The following is a 27,775-nucleotide window of genomic DNA, read 5'->3' as shown; positions in this document are numbered from 1 at the left end:
TTTTCAAGTGTTTGGCTTAAGACCAAAGTCCTGCAGCAGAAGAAACATTAGGTTATTACAACCATACATTCTACACTGTAGCTAGGAGGTGCACTTACTATTGCAATTCATCTTAATTTTTTTTTTAACTTAGTCTACTGTACAGTTTGGAGAATACTTAAAAGTTCAATTTTATATTGCTCCTCTTTGGAGAAAAGATGCTGTCCGTTATACCAAATGACAGAAATCCTAATAATAAAAAACAATAATCTGAATGTATTGTACTGAGGAAATATTTTCACTTTTCTCTGTGTTACTTCTGGCAGGGAATGGACAAATCCTTAAATCTTGCCATTTGTCACCTCAATCTAAAAATCATCTTGCTCCTTTCTTATACATAAAGATGACCTTTAAGGAGGACGTTTAAGGATCTGGAAAATTCTAGATGACCGTTTTAACCTGCTTGAAAGTGGAAACAAACATCCTATTTCCTCTGACCTTTCTCTTGGACAATGGAGGTTTTAATTTTTCATTGAAATATAATTGATTTACAGTGTTGTGCCAATCTCTTGTGTACAGCAAAGTAATACACATATGGATGTACTCGTTTTGAATATTGTTTTTCACTTATGGTTTATCACAGGAAATTGAATATAGTTTCCTGTGCTATACATTAGGATCTTATTATCCATCCTCTATGTAATAGTTTACATCTGCTAATCCTAAACTCCCAATCCTTTCCTCCCCGACTCCACTCCCCCTTGCCAACCAGGGGCCTGTTCTCTAATTCTGTGGGTCTGTTTCTGTTTTATAGGTATGTCCATTTGCGCCATATTTTAGATCCCACATATATGTGATATCGTGGTATTTGCCTTTCTCTTTCTGACTTATTTCACTTAGTATGATAATCTGTAGTTGTAAATGTTTGGTTTTGAATGGATGGGGAATCTTAGGGTCAAAAAACTGGTAACTAATTAACGTGCTTATCAACAAGTGAAACCACTTCTGGACATTAACAGTGAAGAAAATAACATACAGCAGTATACTTCTAGCGGAGGAGTCACTGGCGACCCACTCCAGTACTCTTGCCTGGAAAATCCCATGGACGGAGGAGCCTGGTAGGGTGCAGTCCATGGGGTCGCTAAGAGTCGGACACGACTGAGCGACTTCACTTTTCACTTTTCACTTTCATGCATTGGAGAAGGAAATGGCAACCCACTCCAGTGTTCTTGCCTGGAGAATCCCAGGGACGGGGAAGCCTGGTGGGCTGCCGTCTGTGGGGCCGCACAGAGTCGGACACGACTGACGCGACTTAGCAGCAGCAGCAGTATACTTCTAGAACTTAATAGAATACATACCCCTCAAGAGACAGCTAAAACCTAGGAAAATTCATAACCAAGAATAACCTTCCCCCAATTCTTACTAACACCTGTGAAAGTTGCGGATGAGGCGTGAATTTCTTGGTCGTTTCCCCGGAAACCGCAGCCACACACGACGTTTGCCAGCACCTTGAGGAGCGCCTGTAGAGACAGGTGTTCTTCGGCTATGTTTTGCGCCTGCGCAGGCCCACTGCGCCCACATACTGAGAGGCCCGGATGAAGGACAGGGAGACGCGCCGTTGCCATGGCAGCCGGGTCCTGGCCGCTGCGGCTCAGGTGCCGGGGTTTCCCCTGCCTCATTGTCAGAGCTTAAAACGAGGAGAGGCGCACGCCCCCGGCCATCTTTGTGACTCCAGCCGCTGCGTCTTACACAGGCAAGAGGGGATATAGAGGGAGCTAAGGGAAGGATGATGCAGAGATATCTACGGAGGGAGGGAGGGTAAAGGGGTAATATTCTGGGACAGCTGGGAGGAAAGGTGGGTAGAGAAGCGAGTGAGACTTTGTGTTGGCGCCTCATCCTCTGAGTCTGGGGTCCACAGAGCTTGGCTCTGGCCCGGAAGCCTGGCAGTTTCGCCTTGTTGAGCTTTGTTTGAGGGAAGCCCCTTGGAGGGTAGCTTCATTTCTAATTTTTGTCATATTCTTTCGCCTCATCCCTGGGAGAGAAAAAAGTCACTCTTGAAATGTTAGTTTCCATGAAGAGGCTAAGACATTGAGTTAGTTGGTGGTACCTTGGGACCCTGTATAGAAATGAAAATTACCACAGATGTTTGTAAAGTATTACTTATCATCATACTATGTGACAGATTATTATGACTTAAAAAGTATACTCATGGGATCACAGTCTTGGCAGGATGTAGAAGTAAGAATGGGCCATATGGCCTCAAGATGTTATTATGGGTTCGGTTTTGCTTAACTACTTATTTAATATGATAAAGAAGTTCTATTTGACGTTCCTCCCATTTTCTTAGATTTTGAGCCTAAAATAGTGTAAGACAGGAGTCAATAAATTAAAGTATGATTTAGTTTTTGAATCCTGAAAGAAAGTATCAAAATTGTGTGTATTTGTGGACCGAGTTGGGCTTCCCTGGTGGCTCAGACGGTGAAGAATCTGCCTGCAGTTAAGGAGACCCCAGTTTCATCCCTGGGTTGGGAAGATCCCCAGGAGAGGGAGTGGCTACTCATTGCTTTATTCTTGGTTGGAGAATTCTACCAGACAGAGGAGCGTGGAGGGCTACAGTCCATGGGGTGGCCAAGAGTTGGACACCACTGAGCGACTAACACATGGACTTAGACTCACAGTAAAAGATCTGCAGTCACATACCCACATGGGATTTAGCAGACACATAGGAGGAGGGAATTAATTTCTGTCTCTTGCTTAATAGTTAATAGTTCCCTATTAAGAGGGTTGTTCTGGCCTAAAACAGGTATATAGAATTTTGCTGATGATACACATTGAATGCGTGAAACTCATAAGGAATATGTGTTAGTTTGTGTATGAAACTGAATATGATTCAGTTTGTGTGAGATGTATTTTTGTTCCAGAATGTTTACTGTGTACCATATGGCCAGTACCGTGGGGATGAAGATTAAAAGAAGTGAAGGGGACTGATTATCCTGTGACGCATTTGAAAAAGGCTTAAGGGACTTGGTAACGCGAGTTTATGATATATGTTCTTTGTTTACTTGGGAACCAGCCATGGCTTTTTTGAAGTTATAGGGAAGGAATGGCACTTCTTGTTTGATGAACTTCATTTACTTCCCTGAGTCACTTCAACTATGGTTTTTTTCTTTTGAATTATGGCATAATAGTTTAATTTCATAATAACCTAAAAGTTTAATTTATAATTATTTGATTTTTATTTATTTTGATGATTCTGTGTTTTAGTTTTGAATTTGAGTTTTCACATGGTTGTGAGATACTTTGTAAATAATAATATGTATTTACTAAAGTTTTCAGGCAACCATTTATTTACAGTTGAGACAATGTTTTAATAAAACTAAGGGAAAGCACTGTTGAGTTCGGTAGAATTCTTATTCTAACAGTTATGTAACGTAAACATCTTGAAATAATAAATTTCCAGATTTCTGATCAGAAAATGAAGCATATTATCCTAAGGCATTTGTGACTGTGAAAAAGTTTTATTTATGTGTTTTGGGTTACAGTGAGTTTTAGTCTATTCTATCTACATCATTCATGACACCCTTACTTTGAATGGTTAGGTACAGAAACACAACAGCTTGCGTGATTTAGCCTGTCTTGTGGCTTGTTGTTTAGTCTCTAAGTTGTGTTTGCAACCCAGTGGACTACAGCCTTCATGCCTCCTCTGTCCATAAGGATTTCCCAGGTGAGAAAACTGAAATGAATTGTCATTTCCTCCTCCAGCAGATCTTCCTAGTCCAAGGATCAAACCCGAGTCTCCTGCATTGGCAGGTGGATTCTTTTATCACTGAGTGACCAGGGAAGCTCAGGCAGTGATAAACTCATTCTGGAATACCGATTTGTTTTCTTCAGATCACTTCAAAATATTAGTGCTCTCAACCTCTGATTTATGAATTATTGAAGCATTACTTTGACTCTTTTAAGAAAGTCTATTTCCTATTTTTTAGCTGAAAATAAATAAATAGAAGGAATTACAGTCCAACTAATACAGTAGAAATAAATTATAATTATGTGGTTGAATAATTAATATTTAGTGTACCTAAAACTAACTTTGTCTTGAGCGTTAAGGGGAAGTAATATTAAGAACTCTGCAGGGTAAAGGTGACATTTAAGTGAAATAGAATTTTAAGTCTTGAATTTAGTTATTCAGACAATGATCATTTATTTTATTTTTGACTTTTAAAAATATTTGTTTTTCATTGATGATTGGTTTACAATATTGGTTTGATTTCTGTCATACATCAGTATGAATTAACTATAGGTGTACATATATCCCCTCCCTCTCAAATCTCCCTCCCACCTCCTGCCCATTCCTACCCCTCTAGGTTATTACAGAGCCCCAGTTTGAGATCATTTATTTTAGACTAAGCATTACCATGGTACTCTACATTTGTTTGAACATTCTCTTGAATTTCATAAGTTGGCAGTTTTTTGCTAATTTGCATGTTATAATAAAGGTTAAAATAAACCTTAAGGGTCATCTAGCTCACCTCTTTTTGTAAAGCTTCAGTCTCCCTTTAAAACATGCTATGATCAGCTTCAGAGCTATGTATAAACATTTGATCAACAGAGAATGCAGCTCACTTCAGGACAAGTTTGAAACTGTAAATTATGCCAAAATTTGCTCCTGAGTTTTTAGTCCTTGGTACTGGTCTTAATGTTTGAAATTATGCAAGTCCAACCCTTCTTCACAGAATGACTATTTAAATATTGTAAAGCAGTTGTCATGACTCTTCTTTAGGGGATTTCTCTTCTTTAGGCTGACATTCCTAGGGTTTTCAAGTAGTCCTCAGAATCTGACTTTAAGGCATTTTATTCTCATAACCTGCCTTTGTCCCTTCTCCTTGTCCTTTATCCCCTTTTCCCCTGGTTTACCAACCTCTGAATGTGTTCCAGTTTCTTTTGTTCTCTAAACTGTAGAAAACTGGATACAGAGCTTTATGTTATCTGTTCTTTAGCCAAGTCTCAGTCTTGGAGCCCATTTATGTTTTTGTTCTCATAATTTTTTAAATTGAAGTATATTTTATTGAAGTATTCTTGATTTACAGTGTTGTATTAGTTTCTGGTTACAGCAAGCTGATACACACACACACACACACACATACACAAACACATAAATACACACACACTTATTTATATTCTTTTTCATTCTAGTTTGTCACAGGATATTGAATATAGTTCTTTGTGCTATGCAGTAGGGCCTTCTTGTTTGTCTGTTTTATATATAGCAGTATGTATCTGCTAATCCAAGACTCTTCGTTAATTATCTCCCACCCCCTTTCCCTTTTAGAAACCATATGTTTGTTTTCTGCGTCTATGAGTATGTTTCTGTTTTGTAAATAAGTTCATTTGTGTCATACTTTAGATTACACATATAGGTGATATCATATGGTGTTTCTTTCTCTTTCTGCTTTACTTCACTTAGTAAGATAATCTGTAGATCCATCCATGTTGCTGCAAATGGCTTTATTTCATTCTTAGTTTTTGTGGCTGAGTAGTATTCCACTGTATATATGTACCACATCTTCTCTATCCATTCATCTCTTGATGGATACTGAGATTACTTCCATGTCTTGGCTATTGTAAAGAGTGCTGCTGTGAACATTGGGGTGCCTGTGTCTTTTTGAATTGTCTCATTCTTTTAACTTATATCGCACATAGTACTGAAAACCCTTATCTCTTCTTTTAGCTAGTGCTGGTACAGCTAGTGGAAAGATGGCCTCCCACATGCTTTCATTATCATTTGATGGAAAAAATAGAAATCTTGCTTTAGTAAAATTGGTACCTGGTTAGGTGGTCTGGTCAAACTTTTTGGAAGAAGTGAAGCTAATGGCCACAAAAAGCTTGTAGATATTTATCAAATCAAACATAATACCTCTCATTTTATATCTTTAAAAATATGCCTAGATTTCACATGTTCTTGACATCTGTACTTTCTAGTTCCAGACAAGTTTTTAGGTAACTTAATCTTGGTGTTAGAGCAAGAAAAGGCAGGTATAGAAACAGGGTCCCAGGTGTTTGGGGTCCTGCGAATCATATTTCTACAGTTCTTTGAAATTGGACCTAAAATTCTAAGTGTATTTACAGAGCATTGCTCTTTTTGTTTTAAGTCAGTAGCAGAAAGTATGCAGATTATTGCTGTATATTTCTACCTCTGGCTATTTCATGACAATTAGATATACATAAACAATTTTCCCTCAAGCTTTTTCTTTTTGAAAAGATAATATGACATCAAACTGACCCCTTCTGTCTCCTTTTAGAACCTTTTCCAGGGGCACATTTATGTTCAGGTCATATTGGGAAATTCCATGTACTTTTATGTTTGTTCTTTTTCAGACTGTTCTCTTGTCTGGAGTAGATGATGAACTCTCATATCAATATTCAAAACACATCTCAACTTTCCTTGATATTTCCAATTTTAAACTTAGTTGCTTTTTAATTCTTCCTTCCACAGTCCTTTATACCTTTGTTCCACTTACCTGCATTTTCAATTTATGTTTTGTCTACATTTGGAATGTATGTATTTGACTTACATTTGTCTTCTGTATCAGGGCTCAAGAGCATATTTTATAATTTTTAGAGACATGTTGTAGGTGTTCAACAAATAGGTTTGTTAACATTGTAATGTATATTCACATACATATATAGTATGCTCACACACACAAAGACATGTTATAGGTAAAGATTGACATGCATCTTTCATTTGAAAAATTATGGGCCAATAATTAGGGCTTGGAACTGACCTCAATTTTCAGATAACTGTATGGTTTGTTTTCTTAAAAATGACTAAAATTTATACACCATTTTCACAAACATGTATTAACTTTCACCTGACATTCTTATTTATTGTCACTGCCTTCCAGATAGTAGTAGGCATTACAGTTTGTTTTTTATATAAAAAAATATTTTATTTAGAATTTGACAGCAGTTTGACTTCTGTGGAAATTAGCTTTTACCATAACTAAGAGTCAATTGTTACATAGTTAAAAAAAAACCTCTCAGATCAGAAATTATAATTACACTGAATAAATTACCAGAAGGATTGAGAAACTGAGGATCACAATTAGTATAATCATTTTAATTTGAATATAAGAAAATGTGTGTGAGTAAGACTAAAAAGCTGATTCATTGGCTCAGACCTGGACAAGGAGTTTTAATGATTGGCAGGGGATGTGGAAAATCCTTCTCTGATACTCAGATAGTCTTCTTATATCTGCCTTATTAAATCTCCTTGTATATTAGGCTGTCAGGAATTGGGGGGAGATGCAATGGTTATTAGGAGTGGTATACCTAGAAAACGAAGATCATGGCATCTGGACCCATCACTTCATGGGAAATAGATGGGAAAACAGTGGAAACAGTGTCAGACTTTATTTTTTTGGGCTCCAAAATCACTGCAGATGGTGACTGCAGCCATGAAATTAAAAGACGCTTACTCCTTGGAAGAAAAGTTATGACCAACCTAGACAGCATATTGAAAAGCAGAGACATTACTTTGCCAACAAAGGTCCGTCTAGTCAAGGCTATGGTTTTTCCTGTGGTCATGTATGGATGTGAGAGTTGGACTGTGAAGAAAGCTGAGTGCCGAAGAATTGATGCTTTTAAACTGTGGTGTTGGAGAAGACTCTTGAGAGTCCCTTGGACTGCAAGGAGATCCAGCCAGTCCATTCTGAAGGAGACAGCCCTGGGATTTCTTTGGAAGGAATGATGCTAAAGCTGAAACTCCAGTACTTTGGCCACCTCATGCGAAGAGTTGACTCATTGGAAAAGACTCTGATGCTGGGAGGGATTGGGGGCAGGAGGAGAAGGGGACGACAGAGAATGAGATGGCTGGATGGCATCACTGACTCAATGGACGTGAGGTTGAGTGAACTCCGGGAGTTGGTGATGGACAGGGAGGCCTGGCGTGCTGCGATTCATGGGGTCGCAAAGAGTCGGACAGGACTGAGCGACTGAACTGAACTGAACAAATACCTAGAAAATGTCTGGCCTTTGTAAGTCTCTATTTTAGGATATACTGATATGTTTATTCTGAACATCCCATAATTTGTGTTTCTATGTGTTAATTAGCTTACCTTTAGCATTAATCTTGGAGAAGGAAATGGCAACCCACTGCAGTGTTCTTGCCTGGAGAATCCCAGGGACGGCAGAGCCTGGTGGGCTGCCATCTATGGGGTTGCACAGAGTCAGATACGACTGAAGTGACTTAGAAGAAGAAGCATTAATCTTCATACTCCATACTGCCCCTAAAGTGAACATGACGTAACACCTTATCTCTTTTAATCTTACAGCATTATTCTTTAACAAACAGAAAATGAATGAAAATAAAGATACTGATTCAAAAGACAGTGGAGAATATGAAGATGACTTTGAAAAGGACCTGGAGTGGTTGATTAATGAAAAAGAAAAAAGCGGTGCCAGCATAATGGAGGTACATATAAATTGCCAGCAGCATTCGTAGTAATCATATTAACAAGTGTTTTGTAGTTCTTGAGTTGTTTTCACATGTATTATCTCATTTAAACCTCACAAAATTTCTTTGATATACATAGAACGAGTAGCATTATTCCTATTTTAGACATGAAAAAATTGAAGCATATAGAGTTTAAATGTTGTGTCATAAAGCATAGGGTTAATTAGAGAACAGTGATTAAATTAGCACTTAAAGCTAAAATTATAATTAAAAATAAAATTATAATTTATATAATTCAGTAACACAATTTATTGCATCAGAAGTAAAAAGCAAATACAACTAATGTCTACTTTATGTGAACTTAGGTAAAATCAGGGGATTTACTTTCAATATACATAAAAAATAAAGCAAATCCTCAAAAACATGGTCTTTCAGCTAATATTTGAAACGTTAAGAGTGAATTTTAGGGGAATGACTATACAGAAAAAAATAAAGGGTCAAAGACTGAGACACAGGAATATATGTAGAAAAAAGTGGATCCATTAATCATGATTCTATACTATTTATCAGACATGCAGTAGGGCTATCTAGGAAAATGAATCAGTTTCTGAATTATAGAAGGTTCGTCTCTTTTTACTTATATACAGTGTGTATGTATATCTATACTATATGAGTATATATATATGCATACGTATTGACACTGAAAAATGAAAGAAAGTAAAAGTGTTATTCGCCCAGTTGTGTCTGCAGCCCGCCAGACTCCTCTGTTCATGGAATTCTCCAGGCAAGGATACTGGAGTGGGTAGCCATTCCCTTCTCCAGGGAATTGTCTTTACCATCTGAGCCACCAGAGAAGCTCCTACTGACACTAATTATATATAATTTTATTAAAATATATAACTATTATACATAATATAATTAGTGTCACTAAATAGGGAAGTAATGAAGAAAAGGACCAAGACTGGGATAAGACAGGTGACTTGAGAGGGATGTTGATCAAAGTATTTACAGCAGGAGCCAGTTTGAAGAGGGTTAAGGAAAAGACTACAAGGAGATGAAGGCTGAAGGTTTTGTTATCACAACTCTCTCTTGGTTCTATCTTGCTTTCTTATGCAGTGGAGAAGACAGATGAGATAGATAACATTTGGAAAAGGCAACAGAGTAAGAAGTGAAGACTTTTCTAAGATGGCTTTTACATGCTGGTTTTATGCATCTTTAACAGAAAAATAATCAGAATGAGTAGAGGAGGAGATGAAAGAAAAGTGAAAGTCGCTCAGTCGTATCCTCTTCTTTGCGACTCCATGAACTGTAGCCCGCCAGGCTCCTCTGACCATGGAATTCTCCAGGCCAGAATACTGGAGTGGGTAGCCATTCCCTTCTCCAAGGGATCTTCCCAACCCGGGATCAAACCCAGGTCTGTCACACTGCAGGCGATTCTTTACCGTCTGAGCCACCAGGGAAGCCCAGAGGAAGAGATACCAAAGCAATAATGCCGAACCAAGGTCTCATGACTAGCAGGGTATGAGATCCACAGCACAGGGTTAAAGAATTAGAGAAATTATAATGATAATTCATTGCCTTATTGCTTATTCATTCATTGAAAAGTAATGATCACTTGGCCATGGTGTCAGAGGTGGTTCTAGGTGCTGTGGATACAGCAGTGGTTAAAACACAGTGCTCTAATGAATCTTGGTCATTTCAGTGGATTATTAAAATCACTTTTTCCTTTGAGGCTGGTAGGAAAAAATGGATGACAGAGAAACAGGGGTGAGGGTTAGGGGAAGATTTTATTGTAGTGGATTTTAAAAAGAAGTAAAAGCTAAAGGAGAATTTGAAAACAGATACTGTAGAAATGAACCAGAGAATAAAATAAGGCTAAAAAGAACAATTACACTGCAGAGATCTTAGTTTAATTTTAGTTACTTGGTAGTCATTTTAGGAGGCCACGTTGATTTGCTTATTGGACTTACAGCAGTGTTGTCCAGGTTAGGAAGAAGAGGCTCTTAGAATTGGTGACTAAGTTAGTAAAAGAGGAAGGGAATTTTAAAGGGCTTGATGACAGCAGGACATAGTAGCCATTACTTAATAGATGTGGAATAGGGTTTTGTGAAAATACTGGTTCATGGTTCATGTGGGATTAAATTTTTTAAAAAAAGTAAGACCAAGTTATATAATGGTGTTTAACATAGATTACTGGAGCCTCTGAAGATAATTGAGGAAGGAAAATCTGATCCAGAGGTAAAAAGTGACTTGGAATTTGGGTATAGATCATGCAGAAAATAGCAGCAGTGATAATTTGAAAAGATCATAGGAAACTCCGAATGATGACTTGACCAAAGGCTGTGACCTTGTAATGGTCCTGGGGAGAAAGATATCTTTTTGAAAAAGTACAAATATTACAAGGAGAAAACATTTAAAAGTATATTCTTCTGAAAATGTAAAAGGAGGAACATTTTATAGAGGGAGGGATAATAATATTGTACTGTTTGTAGTTACATTTTTATACATTGGCATGGAATCTTTAAAAAAAGTAATCACTCTAGTACTTAGCAACATCAAATTCAGATTTAAATTTTTCCCCAATTTTTTTGCTTTTTTCCTTGGGGAAGTAAAATATGAATTATAAAACTATGAGTGATAATATGAGCAGGAAGCATGTAACTTTTCCCATTCATAAAATAAATTATGAGTATGAACATCCATTTTGGATTGTCTGCATATGAATGGACAAAGAGTCTCAATTTTTACTGAAAATGAATCTTATCTCTCTTTTTCTAGATGGCTTGTGGGAATGAAGAGAATATTAACCAAGACTTAAAAGAGAATGAAACAGAAATAGAACATACCAAGCAGCTTTCTGATCCTGATAAATCTTTGAAGGATGAGGTTTCACTGAGAAGAAATGACTTTATTTCTGTACCAAGTATTCAACCTTTGGACCCCGTATCAGATTCAGATAGTGAAAACTCTTTGCAAGAATCCAAACTAGAAGACCATCAAGACCTGGAGGAGGAAGAGGATGAGGAATTAAGGAGATATATTATGGAGAAAATTATACAAGCCAACAGACTTCTACAAAATCAAGAACCAGTGAATGATAAAAGGGAACGCAAACTTAAATTCAAGGACAAATTAGTTGATTTAGAAGTTCCTCCTCTGGAAGACAGTGATACTTACAAAAATTATTTTGAAAATGAAAGTAATGTGTCTGGAAAACTGTCACAGTTATGTATTTCCAATGAATTTGGACAAGAAAATGTGATCCTGTCACTTACTGATGGAAATTGTGAAGAAAACAAGGATAGGAAAATCCTAATGGAGAGAGATGGAAAGTTTGAACTTGTGAATTTACAAGACATTAAGAGTCAGGGGGTTTTGCCTCCCATTAATAATGCTAATAGTACAGAAGGTGAACCTCAGCAGTTGTCACCCAGATCTCCCAATTCGTCTGTCAGTGGAGTCAATAAAGAAGAGCCAGTAGCCAAAGTACATGCTCTTGCTCCCTCATCAACAGAAGAGCCACTGACTTACATCCCTCAGCCACCACCCAACCCCAAGACTTACCCAAGCTCTGCTGTCAACTCAGATCGAAGTAAGGGGAACGGAAAATCTAACCAGAGGACCCAGTCTGCAGATGTGTCTCCAGCGACCTCAACATTCTGTCTCTCTCCTCGACAGAAAGAACTGAAAAAACGACTAGAACAAAAGAGAGAAAAGCTGAAGAAAGAGGTGAGAGCACAAGTGGGCATTATATTGAAAGTAGAATATGTTTCTATGTTTTATAAATTCAGTAAGAATTGACATGGTTCTTCAAATGTTTGGATACATGCACTTGCTTGTTTTTTCCTGTTGTTAAATTAAATGGTTAAGTGTTAACAATCTGTTTTTACGGAACAAGCACCCTGATTACCCTGGTCCTTTCTTGTGAAGATCACAAAAGCATAGTAATAAATGACTTGTGTTAGAGCTAGAGGAGATCTCAGCGATGGTTTCATCTGATCCTTTCCTTTTAAAGGTGAGGCTCAGAGAAGTTAAGTGACTCCTGAAAATAATCTCGATATGCTGTGCTGTGCTTCATCGCTCAGTTGTGTTTGACTCTTTGTGACCCCCTGGGCTGTAGGCTGCCAGGCTCCTCTGTCCATGGGGATTCTCCAGGCAAGAATACTGGTGTGGGTTGCCATGCCCTCCTCCAGGGCATCTTCCCAACCCAGGAATCAAACCCAGGTCTCCCACATTGCAGGTGGATTCTTTACCATCGGAGCCACCAGGGAAGCCTATGAATACTGGAGTGGGTAGCCTGTCCCTTCTCTAGGGGATTTTCCCAACCCCCAAACTAGGGTTTCCTGCATTGCAGGTGGATTCTTTACCAGCTGAGCTATCAGGAAAGCCCAATTTTGATATGAGATAGGAGAAAATCAGATGTCAGATGGACAAAATGAAGGCACAAATTTGTTGGGGTTTAGAAGGCAACAAAGGAATTAGATTATAATTCTCTGGTGTGTGTGTATGTGTGTGTGTATATTTCATGCATCTTCCAGGACTACTGGATGGAAGAAATTTTCACATATTGAGGTACGGGGAATCCTGGCTTATACATGGTTTGTCTTGAACGTTGTGCACTGCCTGGGAAGCCTCTTATGCTGACTAGGACAGCCTGCTATTTGAACAGCCCCTCTGCTTTCACCATTGGGGGAAAAAAAAAAACTATACTTACCAGATTGTTTAGAATGCCTCCTTGAAGATAGGATAAATGCTCCCCACCTTCCCATGACACTCATGCTGGTTCTCCTTTGAAGATGAGGGCCCCTTCCCAGACACCAAGGCCATACTGAATTACTGTGTACATGTTAATCTGTCTCTCTTGAAACCTTGAAGGAATGTACCCCTGTCATGTTTGATATTTCATGTTCTTTGTTCTGACAAGATAAAAAACTGTGGTTCAGGCATCCAGAATGGAGCTGGGTGGCCATTGTGGATATGGTTTCAGATGTGTTCCTGTATCACCGAGAACCTGAATTTTCTGAACTGCGTCAAACTCAAGTATATCACCAGACCTCTTCAAAATACCATCTGCCAGCTTCAACCTGATGGTCTCAAGGTCTCCCCTTGTAGTTATTTAACCATTTCAGATACCAGCCAATCCTTGCTTAAGAAGCACCATTATTTTTTGCTAGCTTCAATCCTAATCCTGACAAACAACTCTGTGATTTGCATTTTTTGCCTATATATATGCCTCCCTTATTTTGTAATGCCGTGGAACACAACCCAGATGCTTCTTGAATTTGTGTCTCCTGGGCAATAGTCCTTAGTGTGGCTGGAATAAAACTCTTTTCTGTTCCTCTTATAGATTGTTATCAACACTACATTTTCTTGATTTCAGGGATTTTCGTTTTAATTTAAGAATAGAGCCTAATAACCTAACTGAAATGTCTCCAAGATGCCCTACAGAATCCAAAATTATTATTTTGAGGGGGGGTTGCTCCTAAAGAGAATAAAAGTGTTTTATAATTGAAACTTCTAAGTACTAAAATGGGAATTTTCTCTGAACTACATAAATCAGTGCCCTGATTCTCTGTTTTACTGAATACCAGATAGCATTAAGCTGAACCACATAAAATGTCTACCTGAAAATACCTAACGGCAAAAGAATCACAGTTAATAGAACATAAGAAGAAACCTTAAAGATTATTTCATAGGTGAAAAACTAGTCCAGAAAATTTAAATAACTTTACCAAAGTCCCATGACGTGTTTGTAGCAAAGTAGAAATCCCAGTTTTCCTGTCATGTTGAGAAGTTGCTGCTGCTGCTAAGTCGCTTCAGTCGTGTCCGACTCTGTGCGACCCCATAGACGGCAGCCCACCAGGATACCCCGTCCCTGGGATTCTCCAGGCAAGAACAGTGGAGTGGGTTGCCATTGCTTTCTCCAATGCATGAAAGTGAAAAGTGAAAGTGAAGACGCTCAGTCGTGTCCGACTCTCAGTGACCCCCATGGACTGCAGCCCACCAGGCTCCTCCATCCATGGGATTTTCCAGGCAAGAGTACTGGAGTGGGGTGCCATTGCCTTCTCCATTGAGAAGTTGAGAAGTGGTATATTTTCCACTTATGTAGGAAATGATCAATGGAAATTTCTGGCATTTAAATCAGGAACTCAAATTAGCAGAAAAAGATTAAGAAATGAAGTTACTAAGAACATGTTGTAACCTATAGCACACTTTTAGGCAGGAAATCTGAAAGGGTGCATACTAAGTAAAATTTAGCTTAGTTGGCTACTGAAATCTGAACTCTTATTAGACTCAGCTTCCTTGGTTCAGGTATATAATAGGTACATAAAAGGATCTGTTAACTCAGAACTGCATGGTAATATAAAAGAATTTGTTGAGACTAACTGAACTACTTGTTTGCTGCATACACACACACATGTTTACATGTGTGCTTCTGTATATATTTCTGTAGAAATTATATATGAGGTTTTATATAATGTCAGTGTCTTTTTCACTAATGAACTAATGGTAATCTTTAATGGGTATGACTAATGGATAGTTCGTTTTTCTTTTGATCCTCTCTTTTTGGGTGTCACACACTTTTTTGGGATATACTTTCTCATGTCAGGATCCTCATAACTAAATTTCACTTTGGTTATGTACTAGCTCAATTAAGTGCTAAGACTTTAAAATATTTTCAGCTGGTTTCAGGAGAAGGCTTTCCTTTTTGATGCCCTGCAAAATATTTCCTAGGGGCAAATAGGGCTGCTCTACTCCATCTCTCTACACTAAGTGCATCATCTCACGGTTCTCTTTGGCAGCTGCAGTGTCTGTGCTTTGGCTAATATCATCTGTTTAATCCAGATGTCCTGTCTGGAAAAATAATTGTCCTACAATTATTCATGCAAGGCATCCCAAATCCTTTGGTAAAAGGGAGCTAAAATAAATATAAAATGTAATACTTAGTAAATTCACATATTATGTAAGCTCCATTATAAGGGCTTAGAAAATGGTATACAAGTTTTTAAAAAGACATTTTATGCTGTTAATTGTATAGAATTTTTCCTTCTGCATTTTGTTCGATCAAAAAGGGCTTGGTATACTGTCAAAACACATGGAAAGAACTCTGAATTCATTATTTGAAAACAGTTTCAGCATGGATTCTATCATTCAGTTTATTTCCATGCTAAAATTTTAGTATTGAAAGAGACTTATGAGCTTGTTAATACAACTTCATATTATAGATGAGAATACTGAGTTAAAGGGTTTGCCTGAATTAACATAGTATGATGGCAGTATGATTGTTACTCAGATCTCTTAACTTCTACCATGGTGATATTTCCACTAAGACTTGCTGCATTGCTCCCAGTTACTGTTTTATAGCTCTTCATAACTGGTTTAAGTAAATACCTCCCTTAAAGTTTAAGTAACTCTCTTTTATAACATCACTTTAATAATTCAGTTAAAGAAATTCATTTTGTTCTTATAGTTAACTGTTTAAATATTTTTATGATAGCAAAAATGTTACTTTATGGATATACACTAGTTGAAAATGTTTTTAAACATTATGATAAAAAATCTCCAACACATATGAAGGTACAGTTAACCCTTATGTCTCCATTACCCAGATTCAAGAGTCATTGAGATTTTGGCTTATTTGCTTCATCTCTTCCTTTTTTGGCGGAAGTTTTTTTCAAAGCAAGTCCTAGACAACCAATCATTGCTCACTTGTACACTTCAGAGATGATTGTATACTTCAAAAAGAAAATGATAATAGCACTGGTTTCATAATCACAATGTCATGTGTCACAATTAACAAATTTAACAATAGTCTAAAAATGTTTAAGGCATTTATAGTGCTTCTGTAGACACCATATTCATGCTTGTAGAGTGAGAGAGAGAGAGAGAGAGAGTGTGTGTGTGTGTGTGTTTGGGGCAGTCTTTTGCATAGCTGTGGTTTTTGAGGAGTTAAATACCAAGAATAAACTAGGAAGCAAAGGAGAGATCCAAGAAATTCTTGAACAGCATGTTGCATAGTGTAGATTTATGTAATTATAGACTTTACCTCTGCAATTTATCTGAAGTCTTCCTTTTTCTCCCCTAAGAAAATTGGAGGCCCTGTTTTCTTTAGGGAGGCCCAATTTACAGATGGAAATTTTTAGAGGGAATTCTAATGTTAGACATCAAAATATCTCTCTCTACTTTGATAACATATATAATTTTATTAATTTTTCATTAGTGTGTTTGGATATTCTTTCCCCCAGGAAGATCAAAAGAAAATAGAAGAAGAAAAAGAAAAGAAAAAAGAAAATGACATGGTATTTAAAGCATGGTTGCAAAAGAAGAGAGAGCAGGTCCTAGAAATGAGGAGAATTCAGCGAGCAAAGCAGATTGAAGACATGAACAGTAGAGTAAGTAGTCCTTCTTCATGAAGAATAAGTTCATACATATATGAAAGCTGGATTTATTTACAGAAGGGAGTCTGACTATCAGACTAAAAGCCTAAAGAATAAGTAGAAAAAATGGTCCAAGAACTACCCTTGCAAAAGATGCAACATGCAGATAACTTTATTACATAATTAAATTCTAAGAAGCCTTGTAAAAATGAAATAATTCTTATTTTATTCAAACAGTTAAAGCACAGAAAAAAGGAAAGCTACCAATTAATTTTTTTCAAGATATGTAACTTTGATATTTAAATAGGACAATGTACACAAAATCTCTACAGATTGGTCTCACTTAAGAGTAGATGTATAGGAATCTTATGTGAAAACTAACGAAGCCATCATATTATTTAATTTTTTAAAAAATTTGAAATATACAAAAACCCCATAAGAAAGTAAAAAAAAAATCATCTATATCCCTACTATTTAAAAAATGTATATAAACTAAAGGAGAAGGCAATGGCACCCCACTCCAGTACTCTTGCCTGAAAAATCCTATGGACGGAGGAGCCTGGTAGGCTGCAGTCCATGGGGTCGCTGAGGGTCGGACACGACTGAGCGGCTTCATTTTCACTTTTCCCTTTCATGCATTGGAGAAGGAAATGGCAACCCATTCCAGTGTTCTTGCCTGGAGAATCCCACGAAGAGTGGAGCCTGGTGGGCTGCCGTCTATGGGGTCGCATAGAGTCAGACACGACTGAAGTGACTTAGTAGTATATAAACTAAAAATTGACGATTCAATCCTAACCCCTTCCAGGCTCATCTCCTAGTGGTAACTGCTTTTAACAGTGTGCTGCAAATCCTTATAGCTTTTATTTTTATTTACATGTTTATCTGCTAAAAATGTATTACGTGGTTGGGTTTTTTCACTTATTCATCAAGGATGTATTTTTAGATGATTGCATTTAGATCTCTTTTCAAATAGCTCCATGATATTCTACTTTCAGATGTAACTTATTAAACCATTCCTCACTTGTAGATATTTAGATTGATTCTAATATTTCTCTATTAATTAACAGGGCTGTTGTGAACACGTAAATTCTATAGGAGAACATCAATATTCTATAAGAGGGTTTCTTGGAAATTTATGACTTATTGGATGTCCAGAATGAAAGTTGTGGTTAAATATGCAAAGTTAGCCTCCTAAAAGTTTGTATTAATTTTTAGTCCCTCCAGCAGTATGTAAGAGTGAATGTTTAATATATCCTGTCTAACACTGTATGTAGTTTATTTTCTTATTTTTTTCAAATTATTAATATATATGAGTGTATATGAGGATGTGTTTTCTGTGAATTTCCTATTTGTAGTCTTTTCTTTTTTATTAGTTTTATTTTTCTTGTGCTTAGTTTCTCAGTCATGTCCGACTCTTTGCGACCTCGTGGACTCTAGCCCATCAGGCTCCTCTGTCCATGGGGATTCTCCAGGAAAAAAACTGGAGTGGGTTGCCATGCCCTCCTCCAGGGGATCTTCCCGACCCAGGGATGGAATCCAGGTCCTCCTGCATTGCAGGTGGATTCTTTACCAACTGAGCCACCAGGGAAGCCCAAGAATACTGGAGTGGATAGCCTATCCCTTCTCCAGGGGTCTTTCTGACCCAGTATTTGAACCAGGGTCTCTTGGATTGCCCGCAGTACAGATTTTAATCCTTGTCTATTATGTCTGTAAATATGTTTTCCTTGACTAACAAAATGATGTACTTTTACATTATTTATTATGCTATTTATAGAAATTTAGCTTTTATAATCTTGGGATGGACAGTATCTTTTCAGGTAGTAAACCTGAAACCATGAACTAAAAGAGAAAATATTGAGAAATTTGACTCAAACTGTATAGTAAAATAATAGCATGCTATAACCAAATACAGTTTATTTTAGGAAGGAAATTATGGACCAATAATAACAAATCTATTAATATATTTAGTACAAAATAGGTAAATAAAAAGAATTTGTCTACATTAAAAGATATAGAAAAAGTATATACTCATATTTACTAGCATTTATTTTTAATTTTTTCTAGTAAAATGTGGATTACAGGATAAATACTATCTTAGGAAATACTATAGGTATACCCATTAAAGTCAGAGACAGGTAAGCCTCCCTTCTATAATAAATAATTTTATTCTGGTAGTTCTATCCAGTATATTAAGAGAAAAGGAAATGAGGTAGTTTTTACGTGTAGCAATTCAGTTTTCCCAATTCCATTTATTGAAGAGACTGTTCCTTCCTCATTGTTATTGTTGGTTTCTTTGTTGAAAATAATTGACAGTATATGCATGGGTTGATTTCTGTGCTCTCTATTCTCTTCCATTGATCTGTGTCTATTCTCATGCCAGTACTATTAATATACTATTTGATTGCTTCAGCTTTATAATATAGATAAAAATCAGGAAGTGAGATGCTTCCAGCTTTGTTGTTCTTTCTCAGGATTACATTGGAGGTTTGGATCTTATACAGATTTTAGGAGTTTTTTTCAATTTTGTGAAAAATTCCATTGGAACTTTTATGTAATGAGTTTTAGATTGCATGGACAATTTTTAGATAGTATGGACATTTTGACAGTATTAATTTTTCTAGTCCATGGTCATGGAGTATCTTTCCATTCATTTGTATCTTCAGTGTCTTTCATCAATGTCTTTTTGCTTTCAGCATATAGTCTTTCACCTCCTTGGTTAAATTTATTCCTAGGTACCTATTTCATTCTTTTTTCATGCTATTTTACAAGGCCTTGTTAATTCTCTTTCAGATAGTTTGTTTTTAGTGTATTGAAACACAGTTGATTTTTATATATTGATTTTGTATCCTGCAGCTTTACTGAATGGTTTATTCTTTTTTTTTTGTGGGGAGGGGTGAAGTCTCTAGGGTTTTTGTATATAATAATAATATGTAATGTGCAAATAGAGCAATTTCACTTCTTTCTTTCTAATTCAAATGCCTTTTATTTCTTTTTCTTGTCTGATTGCTCCAGCTGGATCTTCAAGTATGTGTTGAATAAAAGTAGTGAGAATGGGGATTCTTGTCTTGCCCCTGATAGTATGATGTTAGCTGTGGACTTGTGATATATAGTCTTCATTATATTGAGGTATATTCTCTCTATACCCAATTTTTGAGAGTTTTTATCATGAAAATATATATTTTGTCAAATGCTTTTTATGCATCTATTTAGATCATCATATGATTTTTATCTTTCACTTCGTTAATGTGTATAACACTGATTTGTAGATTTGAACCATCCTAGCATCTCTGTTGGAGAAGGCAGTGGCAGCCCACTCCAGTACTCTTGCCTGGAAAATCCCATGAATGGAGGAGCCTGGTAGGCTGCAGTCCATGGGCTAAGAGTTGGACATGACTGAGCGACTTCACTTTCACTTTTCACTTTCATGCATTGGAGAAGGAAATGGCCACCCAATCCAGTGTTCTTGCCTGGAGAATCTAAGGGACAGGGGAGCCTGGTGGGCTCCCGTCTCTGGGGTTGCACAGAGTCGGACACGACTGACGCAACTTAGCAGCAGCAGCAGCAGCAGCAGCAGCATCTCTGTAAAATCCCACTTGATCATTGATGTATGATCTTTTTTAATATACTGCTGAATTAGCTTTTCTGATAGTTTGTTGAGTATTTTTACATTTAAAGAATTCATCAAGCATATCAGCCTCTAATTTTGTTTTCTTGTATTGTCTTTGTCTGGCTTTGGTATCACAGTAATTCAGGCCTCTTAAAATGGATTGGAAGTGTCCTCTCCTGTTTATTGGAAGAGTTTGAGAATGATCGGTATTAATTCTTCTTTAGATTTTCTGGAGGCCATCTAGTCTTGGACTTTTGTTTTGGGGGAGATTTTTGATTATTGATTCAGTTTCATTACTAGTAATCAACCTGTTCACATTTTCAGTTCTTCCTGATTCAGCCTTGGTAGATACTATGTTCCTAGGAGTTTATTCCTTTCTCCTCACATCTCCCATTATTACTGTCTTTCCTTACCATACTTTTCTTTTGAACCTGACATAACAGTCAATCAATCCTATATTTCATCTTATCTTGAACAACACTGCCCAATACAATTTTCTGTGATGATGGTAACACTGTATCTACACTGTCCAGTAAAGTGGCCACTAGCCATAATTTGATTGTTAAGTACTTAAAATGTAGCTAATGTGACCGAGATACTGAATCTCTAATTTTATTTAAGTAGTTACTTGTGACTAGTGGCTACTGTATCATACAGTGCAGGTATAGAATGTATGAGAAAGGGAGCCTTGTTTCCCCACTGCCCCCCCCCCCACCTTTGATGCATCCTAGTAGCTCTGTATAGGTAGATACTGTATGTAGTAGATGCTCTGTAAATATCTCTTGAATGAATACCCATCAGTGAGTGATACCCATCAATCCTGTCTGACCCTGCATTCCTAACTCTTTTAATCTATAGTTGCAGATTGAACACTTTTTAGTAATCTCCAGATACTCTCAAACTTTCAGGTGTTCAGCAATGGTCTTGTAGGTCCATAGGACCTCTTCACAAACTTCTGCATTATACACCAAAGATTCTAGGTTATATAAATTATATAAATTAGACTGGAGCATACTTGGCAGTATAGGCTACAGATAAAGGAAAATGCAAGGTGTAGGAGCTCTCTGTCACAGAACTCAGATGTAGCAAAAGGATTAAATGAATGCATCTTTTCCTTTTGTATTCTAGCCAGGCATCCATATAATGAGTCATGCTTTTTCCAAGGCTGAAGAGCTGCAAAATCTTTCCCTTTGCTCTCTTTACTCTCCCAAATAAGAGCTCTTTCAGCTTTTGAAAACTCCTTGAGGATAGTATCCATCATAAAGTTTGAAGAACCATACAATAAGCTATTCCCACTAGCCCATTCTTATGACAAAATCCTCATGGCAATTATCCTTATGAAAAAATTCTTATGGTTGAAAATCCTCATTGCCATGCTCCATAGTAATAATTGCATTTTTGGAGATGGGCTTGGCAGATGCTGTTAAAAATGAAAGAAGAATTTAAAAGAAAGGTTGAATAACACAAATGTTGGGTCATTGGTTTTCAATTCCATTGGAGCTTCCATGGAGCTTACTTCAGTAATTGATACCAATACCTCACTCATACTGACTTTATATGCTTGTGTCGGTGTGCAAAATTATTTTATTTGTCAAAGGGCTCAGTTTTGAAAAGTTTGCCAATCACTACATCTTGACATTCTCCATTTATTGATTACCTCAGTAAGACTTTTGAAAGAAGCCAGAGGGCAGTGAGTGTTGATTCAGAGGTCATATATTTGGTTTGGATGCTAAGAGTGCAAGTAATGAGACTGGTATTATTATGAACAGCTGGTGAATAGGACATGTATTCTTACAGGGTCCTATTGGCAGGGCCTTAAAAAGTAGTTTTCATTTCTTTAAATTAAGCAAAACTTACTTTTGCGAACAGCAGGAAAACAGAGATCCACAGCAAGCTTTTCGATTATGGCTTAAAAAAAAGCATGAAGAACAATTGAAAGAAAGAAAGACAGAAGAACTGCGAAAGCAAGAGGAGTGCTTAGTCTTCCTTAAAGGAACAGAAGGCCGTGACAGGGCCTTTAAACAGTAAGTCAAAGGAAGGGCGTTTCCCCTCCTCCTCGTGGGCAATTTAGAAAATTATATAGTCAATAAAACTTAAAAAAAAATTAATCCCTTACATTATATACCTATAGTTTTAAAGCCACAGTTTTAAATTTAACTCCATACTTTGCATAATATCTATACCATTCTTTCAAGATATGTTTTAATACTAAAACTATTTCTTAATGGCACCAGTGTGATAACTTTTGATAGCCTCCCATTGATTGATTGATTTGTTCATTGCTTGGAGAAGTGGGCCAAAGATTGGTTACAGCTTCTCCTACTTAGTCCTCAGAAAACTGAATAAAGAGTTGCACTTAACCAGTAAGTATTTTTTCTGTAAAGAGGAAGAAGATCTGTACAGAACAGATGAAAAGGGGATTTAGACACCTGTTTTGGTAATTGAAGGCAAACCCAGTCTCCTTTCAGTTGCCTGGGTAAGAGTGTAATACCTGGCTTATTCTGAGGAAACAGATCTGGCTTCATAAGTTTGCCAGCAAGACTTGGGAAAGGGAGTGGAAATTTAGTCCATTGTTTGAAGTTCATTTCTTTCTTTTCTGCTATCTTCCTCTTTCTTAGTTTCTTTGCCTCTTTCTTTCCTTTCCCTTCCCAGTTGACCCCTAAGGGACTGCATTTAATTTGCTCAAACTACTATCCAATTCAGGACCACCCAACATTGGATGGGAGGTTTCTTAAGTCTCTTTTATGCTAGTGCAATCATATAGTTGTTTGGATTTATTTCTCAAAACATATACACACATGCACACACCACATATGCACTTTCATACCAGAGATGTAATATATATAGTTATTTTTAATGTTATTTAACCTAAGCAAGCTTTATAGACTTAAATTTGTTAGAATGTTGATATTTTTCTTCTAAGGCTTATTTTTCTATTTTAAGGAGGAATTATTTTATTCACTGAAAAGCAGGAATTCTATGATTTCTCTACCAAGAATAGCAAGGCAGCATTTCTGCATACTGCTAAATAAATTATATGGAACCAGTCAAATACTTAGTTGTTTAGAAAATCATATTTTAAAAAAGATTTAAAAATCATTTTACATATGACCTATGTATTCCACATGTAAAATAGTTTCTAAATCACTTTAAAAAGTTTTTTAGTTGGCAGTTTCATTATAAGACAAACTTAATTCAAATATTTGATTGTAAATGTTACCATGCTTTCCTAGTGTGAGCCTTTGGTATAAGAATGAAAATTTTCAGTTAATACTAATTTGTGTTGAGCAGAGCATTTCAGTATAAAGAAGTCCAATTTCCTATAATTGTCTATAGTAATAAATGTAAAGTGTGAAGATATATTCAGGCTGATACCAGATCTGATTATGTCTCTCTCTACAGATGGCTAAGAAGAAAACAGATAGAAAAATTAGCAGAGCAACAAGCTGTCAAAGAAAGAGCTAGACAGCTCCGACTAGAAGCAAAGCGGTCTAAACAGTTACAGTGCCACCTATATAATATGTCAGAAGCCAAATCTTTCCGTTTTACTGATCATTACAACTGAAGGTATTTATTAAATCTTCATTTGGAAGCTGCTGTCCTCAAAATTTTGGATATCATTTCTTATGGCCTGTGTGCTTTGGTTATACTCTAAATTATGGAAGTGCTACTTATCTTTTGGTGGTGTTGATGGTGAATTTGTCTTATTTCCTTTAATAGAAGAGCAAAATAAATTTCTTATCTTGCAGCATTGTAATGTGTTATACCATCTTAGTCCATGTAAAAAATTGAACAAATGAACTCTACATTCCTTTACTTCTAAGTTATTTTAACATTTCTAGCTGAAACAAACACAAAAAAGGGACAGGTACCTATTCTTAGTTCCTATTATCATTTAAAAAAAAACTGCAGTAGAACATTTCATAAGGCAGGAGAAGTGACCTCTTAAACAAATCTGGATCAAGGCCTGATACACAGTCCTAATTATGTCAGTTTTGAATAGCTGTAGCAAGATAAGCAATAGGTTAGGCATACTTCCACTTGTTCTTTAAAAAAAAAAAATATATATATATATATATATATATATAACTATTTTGGGTATGTTATACAGAATCATACAGCTCTTATTGAGAGTTCATAATGTGCCTGGTATTGTTGTAAATGCTTTACATAAATAATTTGATCTTATAACAACTCTATTAGTCATTCTTGTTTTGCAGATGAAGAAACTATAGAGTTGAGCAGTTTGCTCACAGATTCTGAGATTTGTATGGTTGCAGAATTCTTTCTTTCAGTGTTACTATAAAGCTTACATACCTTGGTAGACATTTGTAATTCCATGTGTGGGGAAACAGTATCTTTGATGTGTGTAAGAGCACTTGAGGAGTGGAGGACAAAGGCAAACATACAAGTGTGATGGAGAGTGGAGAATTGCTGTAGGAGTTCTTTAAAAGCTTCAGAAGACAGGGTTCTTAACAACTGGATATTTGTACCTTAATCACTTGACCCTAAATTAGAGAACAGAATTATTCAATCCTTTCTCTGCTTATTACAGCACTTTGAGTGTATACCAGGCAGTTTAACTTTTCATTATAACTAGTCTTGTGTTGTTTAAAGTTTATTTTTAATGATAAGAACCAATTTGACATTTAAGTATTCCACAACAGTTTTACAAAATGGGCTGCTGAAATTTTCATAAGGATTGCAGTGAATCTGTCATTTGCTTTAGGTAGCATTGCCGTCTTCATGAGACTGTGTGTGTGTGTGTTAGTTGCTTAGTCATGTCCGACTCTTTGCAGCCCCATAGACTGTGGCCCACCAGGCCCCTCTGTCCATGGGATTCTCCAGGCAAGAACACTGGAGTGGGTTGCCACTCCCTTCTCCAAAAGAAACTATGGAAAGAAAGAAAATGAAGTTGCTCAGTCGTGTCCGACTCTTTGCGACCCCATGGACTGTAGCCTACCAGGCTCCTCCATCCATGGAATTTTCTAGGCAAGAGTACTGGAGTGGGTTGCCATTTCCTTCTCCATCATGAGACTGTCTTCTAACCCATAAACACAGCATGTCTTTTCATTTAGTGCAGCAATGTTTTATAGTTTTCAGTGTATAAGTCTTTCACTTGCTGTATTAAATTTATTCATAGATATTTATTTTTTGGATTCTATTGCAAATGGAATTGTTTTCTTAATTTTCTTTATGTGTTCTATACTTGAAACACAAACAGATTTGTGATTATTGATGTTGTACCCTGAAACATGGCTGAATTTGTTTATTAGTACTAAATTTTTGGTGAAAATTTTTTGAATTTTCTCTGTATAGGATAGATGGTGGTGGTGGTGTTTAGTTGCTAAGTCATGTCTGATTCTTGTGACCGCATGGATGGTAGCCCACTAGGCTCCTCTGTCCATGGAATTTCCCAGGCAAGAATACTGGAGTGTGTAGCCATTTACTTCTCCAGGGGATCTTCCTGACCCAAGGATCGAACCCACATCTCTTGGATTGCACGCAGATTCTTTATGGCTGAGCCACCAGGGATGCCCATGTAGGCTAGGTATCATCTGCAAATAGAGATAGTTTTAATTTTTCCATTCCAAATGGGATGCCTTTAATTTATCTTCCTTGACTGATTCCTCTGGCTAAGACTTCTAGTATAATGTGGAGTAGTAGTAGTGAAAGTGGACATCATTTTTTTTCCACATGTGTCTATTAGTTTATCTTAATGTAGCAGTGCTTCCCTGGTGGCTCACATGGTAAAGAATCTGCCTGCAATGCAGGCGACTAGGGCTTAATCCCTGGATCGGAAGGTTCCCCTGGAGAAGGGAGTGGCAACCCACTCCAGTATTCTTGCCTGGAGAATCCCATGGACAGAGGAGCATGGCAGGGTACAGTCCATGGGGTTGCAAAGAGTCGGACACCACTGAGTGACTAACACTTTCACTTTCATTAATGCAGCAGAGGAGACAAAAGTTCACAAACACTCCACATATTTCTCAAGACTCATTGCCGAAAAAAAGTGACTCAGAAGGATCAGTAGTACCCTCAGGTCTTAGTGGATGCTTTCTTGGAGGAGGTGAATCTTTTATTCCTGGTGAAGGGGTCCTCATTCCTGGAGGGGGCATGCCTGTTGATATCTCTTGAGTAGGAGGAAGGAAGTGGTGGGCCCATGGTGGTTTCATACCAGGTGAAGGAGCCATAATTCCTGGAGGTGGGGTTGCTTGGTCAACTGATGGTGGCGGGGGCAGTCCCCCATCCTCGTGGATACTACTTGGGGTTCAAGCATTGCTGGCAGGAGCAGCAGCTGCTACTGTGCCTCCTCCTTGTGGGGTCACTACCTGTTGGGATGACCCCTCAATCCCTTGGACAGAGCCTGCTGTTCCAGCAGGGGCCTAGGGAATTGGAACACCAGCTGGAACATCTCTGCTAACTGCTCTGCCAACCCCAGGGCCTCCTGCAGCTCCAGCAAGAGGTACCAGAGCAATGCCAGTATCGTTCCCTCCAGAGTCATGGAAACCAAGTTTCCCCACAGAGCAACACTTGACCCCAAACTCACTTTTCTTCATGCTGGGGCTGTTTCACATCCGTTGGCTTAATCCTCCTGAACTTATCACAGTCATAGAGGGTGAAGTTCATATGTTTGTCAAAAGCCTTAAACGTACCAATGAAGATCCGGCCATCTTGCAGGATATATTCTATCCTATGGTATGTGTGCTGCAGCACCTTGCTGCTCCTTCCCACAGTCATGATTGCTATTCCACCAAATCCAATGCCCACAGGAAAGATTTGGGATCCTTAAGACCTAAGAGAAGGCAGTTTTGTTTGATTGTTTCTTTTGGAATCAGCCACCCAGGTGTTCCAGTACTGCTTTAACCATTTCTTGGTGTCTCAGCTAAGAAAGCTCGTTTCAGTTCTGCCTGGAAATCAACCACAGGTACTTGCTGCTGCTGCTGAGATTACCTCAGGTACAGGTGACACTTCTGGTTGCTCCGTGAGGCTGTCCTTCTACGTTTGACTTGGACTTCCACCTCCAGTACTTGCTTTTCCATAGTCCGTCTCAGGTGTAAATGGTCCCTGGCTTGCACCATCACACCACTGGCTGCTCCTCAGAACAGAACATCTCCGACTGCTACTCCACTCTGCCTGGGCATCCTTATCTTGTTCTTGATCTTAGAAGGAAAGCTTTTAGTCTTTTAGCCTTAAGTATGGTGTTAGCTGGGCCTTCCCAGGTGGCACTAGTGATAACCCGCCTGCCAATACAGGGGTCATAAGAGATGCAGGTTTGATCCCTGGGTCAGGAAGACTCCCTGGAGGAAGGCATGGCAACCCACTCCAGTAGTCTTGCCTGGAGAATCCCACAAGCAG

At 37.6% G+C, this 27,775-nt stretch overlaps 1 protein-coding gene and 2 pseudogenes across 6 annotated transcripts; 1 reads left to right on the top strand and 2 right to left on the bottom strand.

Moving 5' to 3' along the window:
• Nucleotides 1–1,607: 1,607 nt before the first annotated feature.
• On the top strand, nt 1,608–24,024 carry CCDC181 (coiled-coil domain containing 181). Of its 6 annotated transcripts, none has more exons than XM_061382545.1 (6): nt 1,609–1,732; nt 8,310–8,449; nt 11,210–12,160; nt 16,678–16,824; nt 22,286–22,440; nt 23,819–24,024. In XM_061382545.1, exons 2-6 carry the CDS (start codon nt 8,333–8,335, stop codon nt 23,979–23,981), a joined length of 1,533 nt encoding a protein of 510 aa, XP_061238529.1. In that variant the 5' UTR covers nt 1,609–1,732; nt 8,310–8,332; the 3' UTR covers nt 23,982–24,024. The 6 variants fall into 6 exon arrangements, with proteins under 6 accessions (XP_061238533.1, XP_061238529.1, XP_061238530.1 ...); XM_061382546.1 differs by lacking the exon at nt 1,609–1,732 and adding an exon at nt 1,775–1,834; XM_061382547.1 differs by lacking the exon at nt 1,609–1,732 and adding an exon at nt 2,909–3,006.
• Nucleotides 24,025–26,406: 2,382 nt separating this feature from the next.
• Nucleotides 26,407–27,157, bottom strand: LOC133227714 (small nuclear ribonucleoprotein-associated protein N-like; annotated as a pseudogene).
• Nucleotides 27,158–27,279: 122 nt separating this feature from the next.
• On the bottom strand, nt 27,280–27,498 carry LOC133227716 (SNRPN upstream reading frame protein-like; annotated as a pseudogene).
• Between the last annotated feature and the right edge of the window lie 277 nt (nt 27,499–27,775).

Source organism: Bos javanicus, chromosome 16, assembly GCF_032452875.1.
Source record: "Bos javanicus breed banteng chromosome 16, ARS-OSU_banteng_1.0, whole genome shotgun sequence".
Lineage (NCBI taxonomy): Eukaryota > Metazoa > Chordata > Mammalia > Artiodactyla > Bovidae > Bos > Bos javanicus.
Note: the sequence above shows the minus strand (reverse complement) of the source record. Positions and strands in the feature narration are given on the sequence as shown.